The sequence below is a fragment of the Haemorhous mexicanus genome, chromosome 5 (genome assembly GCF_027477595.1).
Source record: "Haemorhous mexicanus isolate bHaeMex1 chromosome 5, bHaeMex1.pri, whole genome shotgun sequence".
Lineage (NCBI taxonomy): Eukaryota > Metazoa > Chordata > Aves > Passeriformes > Fringillidae > Haemorhous > Haemorhous mexicanus.
The window spans coordinates 41,009,671-41,024,516 of record NC_082345.1 but is presented as its reverse complement, the minus strand read 5'-3'; the positions used below and the strand labels follow the sequence as shown (position 1 = coordinate 41,024,516).

The following is a 14,846-nucleotide window of genomic DNA, read 5'->3' as shown; positions in this document are numbered from 1 at the left end:
GGAAAAACAAAGCTGATAGTGCCTATGCACTTTTAAGGATTGCTAGCTGTCAGTCATTAAGCAAGATGTCATATTACAGCAAAAATGTCACCTAAACTTGACCAGTAGGAAGGAAATCTGCCATTTCATTGGTCTGCCTCCAACATAACCCATATAGATCTTGTCTCAGAAAACTGGAAAAATGAAAGAGTAAGAAAAAGGGCTTTGGTTTATTTTTCTTCTTACAGTGAGTATTTCAACTGCCCCTCCTTGCCAGCAATATGGTTCTACTTCACTGTAACAACCCTCATCAGTAAAAAAATCTAGTTTAAAGAAAGCCAATATGAAGAAATAACCATCAGTCTAAAAGTGGCTTTGCTAAAATAAATGCTTGCACAAAATTAGGTTGAATATCCTAATTGTGTCTTTTGCTGTGCCGTATCTAGTTTGGAAGTGTACGTATTTTTTCTTTACCATTTTATTTTTAAAATCCCATGTAATTGTTAATCAACATGAAATATTATTTATAATACATATTTATGCTCATTGAAATTATTCTGATGCAGGAAATTGCCAAAATATTTACAGTGAGCACTTTGATGTAATCAACATTTAATGAAATGTTAGGATGCTTATTATAACAAGTCACACTACCTCTTAATCCAAATGTATAGAGATAAATCTGAGTCTTACACACTTGAGTTTTATTGCAAACTCCCTGGATTTGCAAATTGTAGGGTAGGACACAGACTGCAGTTCTTATAGTGTAAAAGCTGAATGACTGGGAGATATCTTCAGACCTTGTCCATGATAATAGTTTGAGCATATGCTGTGTCTGTTCTTTGCATTCTTAGTATTTAACCACTTTATACATTGGCATATTCAGCTCTTCTGATGGGGTATTCTGCCATGGGAGAGTGCTGATCCATCAGAATTTTCTTTTGTTTGGTCTGCAAGATGAGGTTTTGAGTTCTGTCAGTCTGCCTCAGCAGCCTTATGCCAAAGCAATAGGAACTGTCACAGCCATCATTTTTTGTATGCTAAGTTTGTTATTATTGCCACATTGCACTAAATGACTTTTTATTGTCTTTGAACATAATTCTGAAACTTCTTAAACACAGAAAAGTGATGTGAGAATGATGAAAAACTTAATGAAGTTTTTGGACATTTTGAAACAGGGCAGTAACTGGTTATTTTCTGCTGTTCTCAGTTGAAGTAATTTAATTTTTTACCTCACTGAAGTGCTTGCTTTATTCTGTCACACACAGTTGTTTGGTTTTAACAGTGTGGTCAAAAGTATTTTCTACACAGTCTGGATGTTTTTAAATGCTGAAAGAGGGCTGTTAAACTTCTGCTTGCTTTCTTTTCTGATAAGGTCAAACTTGATCACAGACACTGAAGTACTGTTGCCATTAGGAAGCAACTTGAACTCTAAAGAGAGAATTGGCCTCAAGTGTTGCTTTTGTTGTCCTAAAAACAGTGTTATTGTTAATTAAAGATCCATCCACTTTCATTTTCTTATCAGAGATTTGCTTAATTTTTAGCAAGACAAACCAGTGTTCTAAATACTGGTAAAATACATACTTGTTTATTCAGAAGTAATTAGCATATTTCTTGAGTGCAGTTACTGTTTTTCCTAAAATGCTGCCTTCTTCTGAGATAAATTGTAGATTTTGATATCCTTATTGAAAAAACTCAAAATTCAATCCTACATCTACAGTACATGTCTCAAAAGAAACAAAATTTTGTGACTTCAGAGAAATTCTTCAAAGAGCCTTTCCAAAGTTCAACAGATATGGGCTTAAATTTGATAGTTGAGTTTCTTCTATCCAAATAAGGACTTAGTTTTTACACTGCACTTTCCTTCAGTCTTTACACTTTTTTTGTACGTTGTCAGCATAAATTGTTTCCATCTATACCTGATGGAGAAGACCTTGTTCCTGATTGCTCTGTATCTCCACCCCTCTGAATTTTTTTTCAATAGGTGCACTAGGCCTTCCAATGAGGGGAATGAGCAACAATACCCCTCAGTTAAATCGCAGCTTATCACAAGGCACTCAGTTACCGAGCCACGTAACGCCAACAACAGGGGTACCAACAATGTCACTTCACACGCCTCCATCTCCGAGCAGGTATTTATCAATAGCGGTATTTCTGCCATTGTGTCTTTCTGCAGAGCTCTTGTTAAATGTTCTGCATATTTTGCCTCATACTTTACAGTCTGATAAATTAAAAAAGAAGAAAAGTAGTTTCTATGGACCACTTCCTATGTTAGGGAAATATTACCGTAAAAAAGTAAGGGTTTACTGTAAGACAGTATTTTATTTTTGTATGTAAAAGACAAATTGCTGGCAAATTCTGCTTCAGAATGTAAGAGGTAGTTATTTGATTGTACAGTTAAAATTTTGCTATGGTGTCATACACTGCATGAGAATAAAGATAGTAGGTCTGAAGTTCTCATTAGAAAAGAGCTGTAACACCTTTTCATATGTATAATACTTTAATATTTATCTGAACCTGATGAAGGACTTGATTAGCGTGTAACAGGTCATTTGGTATTTCTGAAGAAATCCAGAACTGCATTAATTATAGAGAGTAATCCAAACACAGTGTCTGGTCGCTAAGCACAAATTAAGTTGCAACAGCTTGGAGTCCTTCCTGCATTAGTAATCTAAATGAGTAGCCAAATACTGTTGTACAGATTCATCTCTGTGGATGGTTTTTCTTTTTCAGGGGGATATTGCCTATGAATCCTAGGAATATGATGAACCACTCCCAGGTTGGTCAGGGCATTGGAATTCCCAGCAGGACAAACAGCATGAGCAGTTCAGGGTTAGGCAGCCCTAACAGAAGCTCTCCAAGCATAATATGTATGCCAAAGCAGCAACCCTCTCGACAACCTTTTACTGTGAACAGGTAAGACTCTTTAATTGGACCATCCCTGTATGGCCAGAGACATGCTGCTTTGGAAACGTAATTTTTATCCATTAGAATAAATCTTGAAACCTGTATCGTGTACTCATGTCTGGGCAATAAACTTCAAAGCTCCTTGTAATATTTTTGTAAGGTCTTTGAGGCCTTTAAGCTAAGTTCTCTTTCTGACTATTGAATTTCTGCTGCATCCACTTTATAGTATGTGATGTTTTTCACATATTCTCAAGGTTATTTTTGAAACATACCTTGAATTTTCAGCATATGCATCTGTTTTAAAATTGTTCATCTAGGACTTAGGCAAGAAGAAAGACAAAATTAAAAACATGATACTTATTCTAGAAGGGAAGTAAACTGATTCAGACACAGTAAGGATCTGGTATTTAACTTCTTTAAATTTTGGAATGATACAGAAAAGAGTGGCTTGCCATTCGTTTAAGGATTTAGTGCTCATTTGGATGCCAAAAGTTTCTCAATAGCTTTTTCTCTTTTTCTAACTCTGGGCAGGATACTAACATCACAAATCATTAGGCTTTAACTGTGTTACAGTGCTCTGTTTATGCTTCATTCATATTGATAAACTTGTAGTAAGCACTGTCTTAGTTCGAATTATTTAATGTGTTTAGTCACACCTAAGCTTGGCTGCCTGCTTTTAAAGCTCGGCTCCGTTACCTCATGATCTCTGTGCTCCCACTTAAGTCCTTTTTCTTCCTTCAGGCCCTTCCTTAGAGGAGTGACTCTTAGATGGAGCATAAACAAGCTCATGGTGGTCAGGTGCCACCTCTAACCCCATCTAGTATTTTACAAAATAGATAAAGGAAAGTGAAGACGAATGAAACAGTTATCTGAAATTTAATCAGATTGTTTTGTTTTGTAGTTTCACATTGATGTAGACATACAGATACTGTTCTCAAACACAGCAAATTGTGATCCTGTAATAGCAGTTTGTGGTCCTGGAGCATGAAAAGACTTTGTATTTTGTCTCTGATTACACAAAATTTGCCTTTTCTGTCCTGTCTAGTGGCAAGTAGAGCTGATAATTTAAAAAGATAATATATTTTAAAGTATTTTTGAAATTTGAGATCACAAACAGATGAAATACTAATGTACCTAAAAACTCTATGTGCAGTGGGCAATGATATTGGATAGATACATGTATACAAAGTACTGTTCAAGTATTATTCAGCTGTAGGTAGCTCTAGATAATGAAATCCCTGTGTGTAGGAACTTTTGAATTAAAATGCTTATCTTTTACTGTTTACATTGCTCACTTTTAGTAAGCTACAAGTTTTACAAATTGAGAAGGAAATATCTCTGAAACAATGACTGGCTCTTATTCCACAGTTTATTAACCTATGGAAGTATAGTAGTATACATATCCAATAGCTAATTAAGTTGTTTAACCAAATTTTGAAATTACTCATGGGGGAAAGAATTTATGGCATTTGCTGGTCAGGTGCATGAATTATATGACTTTCAGAAAGCATTTTCTGAATAGTTGTTTAGTTGGAGCAATGAAAGTTTTTAGGCTAGGTTTTTGAACATGAAGCATTTGAAGGTGTTTCAAATTAGAGTTAAATGCTTCAGATTTGTAACTGTAAAAAGTTTGCATAGGTAAAATTTCCACTAGGGAACCTTTTCATATTTTTATTTATGGAGACTCCCAAAATATCAGCTTCTATCCTGTTACAGGGAGAAGTGGTTGTTGTGAGTTCCCACAGGGCAGACATTCAGAATTTCACTCAGCAGGGGGCCTGCCTTTGGGCTTCTCGACAGGATGAAGGGGATTATTTGTGAAGCTGTCTGTGCAGCCACAGTAGTCCTACATGATACATAGATGTTTTCGAATGATTTTTCCTGACTATATGAACCTTTAGCTCATGTCCTTGTATGACAGAGACCATCCCTCTGCTCTCAGTAACTCCATGTGTACATGGTCATGATTGAACACCAGAACTGTTCAGCTTATAAATGAGTCATGACTAACTTGGTCTTTTTCATGATCCAGCTTCCCACCTGCCCATGAATGGAATGCAGCCTGACTTTTAACTACTGCATTTAATGCTGCTTCATTTTTGTATATGAAATTATTGAGTAGTGATCATGTTAGTCATAACTTGTTTCTTGAGAGATGTCTTAATACACAGTGGCTATTAAAAAACTAAACTATTTTGAAGTCATTCCAGTTGACCCGATTGAGCAGTGCCTGATGTTGCTGCTCAGTGTTTTGAGAAAATAATTAAAAACCAAGTTTAGTCTAATATGGGTTGCTTAGGCTAGAAATACCAGTTTTTTTCTCCCCTTAATATCTTCCACTAGAAATACAAAGTATATATATCCTTTTGTCTGACTTCCTGGATTTTTTTCACAGTATGTCTGGATTTGGGATGAACAGAAATCAGGCATTTGGAATGAATAACTCCTTATCAAGTAACATTTTTAATGGAACAGGTGAGTTTGCTCTCTCTAATGTTGACCTTAAACTACAGCAGAGTGTTTTTTTTTTTTTTTTTAATAAGTCTAATTAATAATACTTTGTTCTGTTGCAGTGCAACTTTCTAACAATTTTCTGATGTCCCAAAGAAACACTGCTCCAAAAGCAGTGCTAGGTACATGGTACTGCTTTATAGCAGTGGCTTTTAATACTTTTGAAGACAAAGTGAAAGTAGTTCTGTAGTATATTTGCTGTACATCACGTGCCTATAGATTATGCTTTTTCAGTTAGAAATGTAAAACGGCTCTTGAACTTGAAAAGGGTATTGGAGATTTATCCATGTTCTATGGAAACATTAGGTATGTAAAAGCAGTGGGAAAGCATTTTTTTAAAAATCTCAAAACTCCTTTGGAACAGCTGGTTTATCATGTAATCCTTTCAGTCAGTTGTTTAAGTTGTGATTTTTCTCTGGGAATTACTTCTCCACCTGAATTTAATGAACTAGAGAGGTGAAAATATCTTCGTTGGTAAATTATTTAGGTTCATGTGTGCTGTTGTTTCTGTATGTGGCTGTGTATATGAAGCAACCTGAGATGCTGGTGATGTCACAAGAGTGGAATGCTTTGGGCATTCCCTAGGACATTGTGACATCTTTATAGAGCTGCAGCTCTTTCCTCACCTCTGTAGCATTTCCTGCTGCAAATCAAAAAGTGTTCCCATGTAACTTGCACTGCATTGGCTTTTCAGCTGCTTCAGCTTATCTTACCTTATCTAAGGACAATAGAGCTCTTTGATGCTGCTGCTAATATGGGTTATTCTCTCAAATTTCTTCTTGATAATTCTTCAGATTTGAAACAAATTTAAATGCCTATTCCAGAACTGAAATTTTGATAGTTTGCCTGTATTTTATGTGTACAGACTTTAATTCAAGAGGAGTAGACTTTACTAAATGCTACTATCTGTCATTTGAAAGCAAACTTCAAACATACTGATGCTCTCTAGGGTAGTCTTGTAACACAAAGGGTGTAGTTATATGTGATAATTACTGAATGAGAAAAAAGATCAACTTGAAAAAAAATATGTCCCACGTTTATCTTGCTCATAATGAAGTCTTTGACAAAAATACATAAGGGAGTTAAAAATACCTGTTTTTATTGTAGATGGAAGTGAAAATGTGACAGGACTGGACCTCTCAGATTTTCCAGCACTAGCAGACAGAAACAGAAGGGAAGGAAGTGGCAATCCAACTCCATTAATAAACCCTTTAGCTGGAAGGGCACCCTATGGTAAGACCTTACTTCTGAAAGCTCTTTGAATGAAATGAAATTTGCTTGATTCACCTGTTGCTGTTCATAAGACAATAGACAGTCTTTTCAAAAAAGCCAGACAGGTGAGCTGCTAAGACTCATTTTTAAAAATGAATAATTGATACCTGTGATTGGAGACTCCTTTTCATAAGTATTAGAACACATGTGTTTTTAGTTTTACTGTCAGTAGGGATTGTTGGGGGTTTTGGTCTGTATTGTATGATTGCTCTGAGGCTGCTCACGCTAGAAATTTCTTAGGCGATAGGTTTTATTCAAATTACATGTAGACAAGAGCTGTTGATGTCTGAGTAGCAAATTGCAGGAATAGTGTTTTATTAGTAGAGGTGTTACTGTGTAAAAAGTCATAAGCTGTAAACGTACTGTAAACTTTCACTGTTTGTTTGGTAGTATTTGGTGTTGTACTATTCAGTGTCACCCTTATGATGAACATCAGATTTCAAAAAATAACCTGTAAGCATCAATTATTATCACTCAGATTCCAAGTGTGTGTCATATAATTCTTGCTGTACAGGTTAAAAAATAATAAAAGGAAAAACCTTTAGGTGGATACAAATCTTACTATTTGGGTCTTGAAAAAATTCAGGTAAGCTTAGTGTGAGGTACAAAACTTTCTTTTCGTTACTGCTTTAGTAGATTTTGTTACGCATGTTGCATCAGCTCTTGTGAAAAGTTGCTTTTATAACCATAAGTTATTTTTGTGACACTTGTCAAATTTTGAACCAAAAATAACCTAGTGTTTTCTGACTATAAAACACTAGTGTTTTTCAGAGATAGGTCCAACTTCAATTGGACAAAAGAGATACCACATTATCAAGAGAAAGTAGCCTCATGGATTTGGCATAACCAGGGCCCTCTGCATAAGATAGCTGTCAGAAAGAGTTAAACAAGTTAAACTGAATTGTTAAACATGGGAAAAAAGTGACTTCCCCAGGTAAAGACACTCAAAACCAAGCATGAATGGATACTTAGTACAGCTTGAGGCTTATGTAAGATTTTGTCCAACATAAAATGGCTTGGGTTGGAAGGAACCCTAAGGACAATCTAGTTCCAGCTCTGGAAAAAGAAGACAGTATGTGAAAAATTGATAGAAGATAGGAGGGAGATCCACACAGATGTACTTCCAGCACGGAGCTTGAATTCAGTATTAAACAGCACTGCAGCATAAAAATATCTGTAATTGCTCTTTTGCTTACACCATTTCCCCGTTTTGGTGCTAGCGTAGCTGTTTGCATGACTGCATGATAAACCACGAAATAAAGTTCTCTAAAGAGCTACCCTGAGCATCTGCGTAGTGCAGCAGATGTGTTTGGAGGTAGAAACAGTCAAAAAATGAAAATGTTAAATACTTTGGATGTTGTTGTCCAGCACAAAAGGTAGAGAGCACTTTTGGTTGTGGACAAGAAAGAGCAAGTTCAAAACAGAGCAGAGACCTACTTTCCTCATGCTTAATTATTCAGGAAAATTGTACTTCAAATAACTTTTAGATTGAATAAGAATATCCATTAAAGTTAATTCATTATCAATTTTATTCATCCAGTGGAAGAAATTGTAATAACTCTGGATGAAAAGGCTGAACAGCAGAAACAAGATTAACTCAATGTTGGTTTTTTTCCTTAAAGAAACTTTGATCTCTAATTCCAGAACACTGAAGAAAGTCATGTATTGTCATCTACTGAACCATTTTAGTCCTATCCATCTACTTAGAATCTTCAAAAACCAGGACCTAGACTTCCTTCTCTCTTCTGTTCTTCTAGTGCAGTGTCCTTTGCAACCAAATCGCTGTAATATGTCTCAGCAAAGTCTAGTCACCCTTGGGTGTGTGGTGTGGCGGCTTGTTTGGTTTGGTTTGAACTGGCATTAAAAAAATGTACCTGTTCAGTTGTCAGAATCCATGTACCAATGTGACTGGGCTGCTTTTTTTTTTAAGTTATGATCAGAGCACTGAGAGTTGCAGGCTAAATGTTTTCAGTTTTTGTACTGAAAGTAGGAGTCACTTTCATGTCACAGGCAAGTATTTAATTGTTAACATATTCTGCCGCAAGTTAGCTGGTTGTCCTTTGAGAATATGTGCTCCTGGAGAGATTATGCAAAAAAATTCTTCATCCACTTAGGGGACGGAGAAAAAAATGTATTATACTTCTAAAAGCAGTACATCCTTATCAGTGGATTTACCTAAATACAGCTTGAGCAATGCCTGTGAAGATTATTTGATTATTTAGATGTGTGAAACAGGTGCAGTGGATGTGCCTATGAATTTAACCCGGAGTGTATCTCAGCTCACACTTAAATAAGAGGCTTTAGTCTAATATGTGTGGATGTTTTGAATGAATAAGCTTTGTTTTGCTTTATCTGTTTCTTAAGTCATCGCTGTACAGCTTGCGCCTAATGAAAATGGACTGTAAGCAAGATCAGCAGAAGAAAAAGTTTTTACTTAGCAGTCATTTAATATTATTCTTGCTTTCATTTTGATGATAGTTGGGATGGTAACAAAACCAGCAAGTGAGCAGTCCCAGGACTTTTCAATACACAATGAAGATTTTCCAGCATTACCAGGCTCCAGCTACAAAGATCCAACATCGAGTAATGATGACAATAAATCTGTAAGCAAACCCTAAATCTTCTCTTATTTTCATTGTTCATACTTCTTTTGATGATTATATTTTAAAATGGTCAGTGATTACATTTGTAATAAGAGATTTTCGATTTTGCCCTTCTAAATTAATGAGATTTTGTATAAGCAGCATTTAAAATGTAATTATGGAAATGGAATTTCTCAGTAAGATTTTTGGTCCAAACAGTCCACCCTGCTTGGATGCGTCAAAACTTACTTTTGAGAATTGCTAATATTTTTTAAGTTTACAATTTGTAATTTATTTTCTGTCAATTGTAGCTCATCTTTTTGCTACTGATGCCTCTCATCAGTAGTAGTAATCTACACATTATAAGATTTTTCTTCAAAGTTGTCCTGTCCTTTAAAGGTTAAGTGGTACAATATCTCTTTAAGGTGAAATGCTTATTGGAGATGTGTAATCAGAGGGAACAAACTGTCTTAATAGAGAGCATTAATGACTATATTATAGCCTAGTGAGGTACATTATATCTTAAGTATTAATATAATTATTGTGCATTAGATATACAGCTTAGAGCATAAGATTATGGGCTTTTCTTCATTGTTTACTCTGAAAAACTTGTAATAAAAAATAATGCTATTTTATGCAAACAGTGAATAAAATGTGAATGGCAGAGGACACTTTACTACAGGATTTGACAAAATGTTCTAGTTTCTGATTGGTTTATTACTTCTAACTGCAAAAAAATATGTTAATAACAGTGCCATAAATACTGGTAAATAAGAAGTAGACATGACTACAACAAACTCATGTAAGAACTAAAAAATGAACTGCTCAAAAAGAGAGGCATGAGGAGGTCTGCCCCCCAAGTGTTGTGGGCAGTTTTATCATGAGGAAAATGTTCTGATAGGATTAATACTGTGTGCAGTAAGGAGAGAGAGAGTAAATGTGATTAATTGTATAACTGTAGACTTGTTATAAAGACTATGAAAGAGTTAGAAATTATACATATGGCAAATATATTTTGTCAGTAGATAGATTCCTGGAGCATAGTCTGGTTTCTTGTCAGACACAGTCCGGCATAGTGTTTATATCAGACATAGTGTTTCTATGTCTTTCCTGATAGCTGCAAGTGTGCCAATTGTATGCTGCTTGCACCTGAAATTGGCTTGAGTATTAACTGTTACTGTGTCATGGAGTGTTATTCAGGAGCAGGACTATGGGGAATATCCATGATGTGGTGATCCAAAGGAGCCTCTAGTCACAGGCACTTGGGATATCCACTGTGTATCCTACTTGAGTGTAAAATAATTTATTCTTTTAGACTGCAAACTTTTAGCCTATTAATAGTAGTTCTGTATGACAGGTATACTTTGGATAATAGTTAAATAGTGCATAAGGTTTGTCAACAGAACTCAGGGGCTTCAGCTTGATGCCATTTATTGAAGTGACTTGATGTACTGGCATAGAGTGCTTGACTGAAAAGATATGGTCAATAAGTATTTCCATTTTGGCTTTTTTTCATTCATACCAACTCTGCAAATTATCTTTAATAGAATTTGAGTACATCAGGCAAAACATCATCCAGCACAGATGGGCCCAAGTTTCCTGGAGATAAAAGTTCAACTACGCAAAACAACAACCAGCAGAAAAAAGGGATCCAGGTGTTACCTGATGGTATGTGTCATTCTGCTTTTTCTTCTTTAAAAGTTTTGACAGTCATTTAGATTACCTTGTTGATTCCTCTTCCTACTTCTTAAAAAGAGAGTATTAATTTGTTCTTCTTTTCCAGGTCGGGTTACCAACATTCCTCAAGGGATGGTGACGGACCAGTTCGGAATGATTGGCTTGTTAACATTCATCAGGGCAGCAGAGACAGACCCAGGAATGGTACATCTTGCATTAGGCAGTGATTTAACAACACTAGGTCTCAATCTCAACTCTCCTGAGTAAGTTTCTAGGATTTAATCCTATCTTCACTTTTGGTTTTATTATGCTGTCATTCATAGTCTGTTAACTCGACTATTAAACCCACAAGCTGGTTTGCCAAATAAAATTTGAAAATGTAATGACAATAAAATAAAACTTTCATAACAAAGAGAATAGTCCTTCAGGATAAGCTTTCAATAAACCTAGTGGCTTTCCTGGAGATATCCTCTTAACTTCTTTAGGACTTTTTTCAAGGAATTGACAGTTTATTGTTTATAAATGTAATGTATACATTCCTTTTCTAATAATAATGTTCCTTGGGGATATTTACACTTTACTCTCAGCAGTTTGGGGATAAATTAGATTTATATAGTGTGTAATGATGAACAGAACACCTGCAGTGTTGGACTGCACTGAAGATTAGTTTAAATGAAAGTAGTTGACTTCCAGTGACTCAGTTCACCTAAAGAGACTAGTTTAGTCATCTAGGTTTGCTATAGAGGCAGTGGGGAGAAAAGTAGTTAGTGACTGCACGAATGTTAGAAGAAGTGCTTTAGACAGGGGAGATGAATAACCAGCCAACCCAGTGTGCCTTTCTTTTTACGCTAATTACTGAAGGAACTCAGATCAGTTTAGACAAAACTGGTGTCTTTCAGATGACTGCAGTTGTGAGAAAAAATTAATTTCTGGTGTTCTGACTTTCAGCTGAAAATCTCACACCTTTTTGTTTTATCACAGATTTATATAGTGTTAGCCTTATAGACAGAGTACTATATATATTTTAATCTTTGCACATAATATATTAAAAAAAACAAAGACCAGACAGCGTACACACATAGTTTCCATCTTTCATAATTTTATATGGAGCTGCGTGTAATCAGGAAAGCTTGATGAATGTGGATATCAAGCACAGAAAAAATTATTCCTTATTATTCTGCTTTTCTTAGCAGCTATGCTGTAAATAATTGTATTTTTAGTATTTAATTACTATATATAGTGTATTTAGGTTTTTGGATGGAGAGGATAGGAGCTAACATTTGATGCAGACAATTCCTATACTATAAAGCTGGTTTTACTTCATGCTGCAGAAAAGCTTTGCAAACAGCCCATGCAGACCTCGGTGTCTGGCCTGCCATCTTTCCTTATGTTAAGTATTCTTCCCTTGCTCTGTGGATTGTTTGAAAAACTAAAACTATGTCACATATGAAAAGACAAATGTTTCTGCCCTGTGTGGTAGTTTGGTTGATAAAAATACCTGTGTGACATAAAAACTTAGCACAATGAATGTTCTTTTAGAAACAAAATTTTAGAATTTTGTATATATTGCTAGTGGCTTAAATTATCCCTTCTAACTCCTGTTTTGAAGAAGAGTAAAATCTTTATTGGTTAGTTTTAAAAAGCAACCTGCCAGTACAAAATTTTCCTCCCCTTTAAAATCATAGGCTAATAAATCAGAACCCACCAGGCTTGTGACAACTATTCCTAGTTAAGTTGAAACCCTGCATGATAACACTGGATACCTGAAAAAGGTTGGGACCTCTGGCACCTAACTTGAAGGAAAGATAGATTTAAAAGGAAATTTTGACCCTGTAGTTTCCCATGGCAGTTTAAATGCAACCTTACTTTGCATATTAAAAAGAAAAATAATAAATGTAACTGCTTTAGGAATGTTTCCTTTTATCTTCTCACCCCAGCTAGGGATTTGGTTGTGTGATATAGCTCTTAGGTTTGTGAAATTGGTTGGTTGGTTGGTTGGTTGGTTGGTTGGTTTGGAGGTTAATTTTTATAAATTTATGTTTTTCTTTTTTCTTCAGAAATCTTTATCCCAAATTTGCATCCCCATGGGCATCATCACCTTGTCGACCTCAAGACATAGGTAAGAGAAAAATAACTATTAAATTCAGTATTAATATTTGCAAATTATATTCATTTACATGTCTTAATAGTTACATCAATTCCGATTCTTTTTTAGACTTCCATGTTCCATCTGAATACTTAACTAACATTCACATTAGGGATAAGGTGAGTACGTGTGTGTGTGTGTATGTGTGCATTTTTTGTTCATTTATTACCAGTAATTTTCTAAAATTTCTTTCAGATAGATGCTAAAAATCGGTCCATTTTGTGCATGTCCTCAGTCTTTCTAGAAGCAGTGTTAACAGGCTGATGGGATGCATCAAGCATCCATTATATATTACAAAAAAGAATGGGCATGCAAAAGAATAGCTAAAAAGCACAACATATTTTTAAGAGTTTGCCCTTCGTGTGAAGTTGAAGTTTTTTGGGATATAATTCAAATGGCAAATTAAATTGAGGTATTTCTTCTTGAGATAAGATCAGAATTGTGTTCTCATTTATCTGTTGCATTCCATGTCTACATGAAAAGGGATTTTTTGAGATATGTTTTCTTTCAACTGTTGGAAGGGATCATTGAAAAATAGTGTAAGAAATTTTAGTAGTGTTACTTAATAGGCTGTGAAGGGAGCAAATACATGCAGAAGTTGTGGTTTTGGGTTTTTTGAAATAAAATATGTAGATGGGAATACACAGGTAACAAACCAGCAAGACAGAATTTTCTCTGTTATATCTGTATGGTTCTATTGTATCCTTTAACTTGGAAAGGTTAAGTAAAAGTGGAGAAAAATTGATTGTTTTAATAATTATTACTCTTGTTGTATTAGAATATCATTTTCAACACACTTAGAAGGATGGAAGTTCTGGATGTATTCTTATGTTACTTAAGTGGGGTAGTGTGTTTTAAAACATTTATCTATTGTGATTTTTCATCCTCATTTTCTTCAATCTTTTGCAGCTGGCTGCAATAAAACTTGGCCGATATGGAGAAGATCTCCTGTTTTATCTCTATTACATGAATGGAGGAGATGTATTACAGCTATTAGCAGCAGTAGAGCTGTACGTTCAAACTATTTTGTCAGTCTTATATGAGTTAATCTATTGCAATAGTGAAATGGCAGATGTTAAAAAAAAAACAAAACGAAAACCAGAACACCCAAACAAGTTAGACATTGAAAGCAGGAAGCTTAGTCAATCTTGAACTGTAAAGCTTTTTTTAAAATACCTCCTCCAACCTTGGTGTCATTTTGTACCGAGTTTTTTTACATTTGTATAGTGGAAATCAAAAGCCCATCTCATGTGTTTTGCATTATGAAGCACTGTGGGAAAAATGGCAGGTGCCAGTCATTACTGAATGTGTAACTTACCTGTCATCAACCAAATAAGAACCAAGTAAATACTCGTGAAAAGTGTTTGCTGTTAGAACCTACTAAACTTGAAGTTTCTTATTTTAGTTTGAGGTGTAATAACTGTATGGAAGAGGTATGAAATCACAGGTTTAACCATGTCGTAGAAATTTTGTTTGGGATTTGAATGCATTGTGCAGTTCTGATTGAAACCTTTAAAGTTAGTTTATTAAGTCAATTTCAGATAACCAACACTAAGAATTATTTTTCCTTTCTATTACAAATGAAAGATTTAACCGGGATTGGAGATACCACAAAGAAGAACGAGTATGGATCACCAGGGCACCCGGCATGGAGCCAACAATGAAAACCAATACGTACGAGAGGGGAACATATTACTTCTTTGACTGTCTTAACTGGAGGAAAGTAGCTAAGGTATCTCTTTTCCTTTGTGTAGATACTTTAAATACACTGT

The 14,846-nt window shown here is 35.2% G+C and overlaps 1 protein-coding gene across 1 annotated transcript in view; it reads left to right on the top strand.

Annotated features, from left to right (window-relative positions):
* CNOT2 (CCR4-NOT transcription complex subunit 2) overlaps positions 1-14,846 on the top strand; it is an 85,712-nt gene that overhangs the window by 62,930 nt on the left and 7,936 nt on the right. The window contains exons 4-14 of the mRNA XM_059846926.1: positions 1,964-2,111; positions 2,713-2,895; positions 5,282-5,361; positions 6,505-6,630; positions 9,148-9,272; positions 10,799-10,919; positions 11,035-11,191; positions 12,986-13,047; positions 13,144-13,193; positions 13,984-14,084; positions 14,662-14,806. Of these exons, the coding sequence (XP_059702909.1) occupies positions 1,964-2,111; positions 2,713-2,895; positions 5,282-5,361; positions 6,505-6,630; positions 9,148-9,272; positions 10,799-10,919; positions 11,035-11,191; positions 12,986-13,047; positions 13,144-13,193; positions 13,984-14,084; positions 14,662-14,806 (1,298 nt within the window). The remainder of the gene's footprint in view (positions 1-1,963; positions 2,112-2,712; positions 2,896-5,281; positions 5,362-6,504; positions 6,631-9,147; positions 9,273-10,798; positions 10,920-11,034; positions 11,192-12,985; positions 13,048-13,143; positions 13,194-13,983; positions 14,085-14,661; positions 14,807-14,846) is intronic.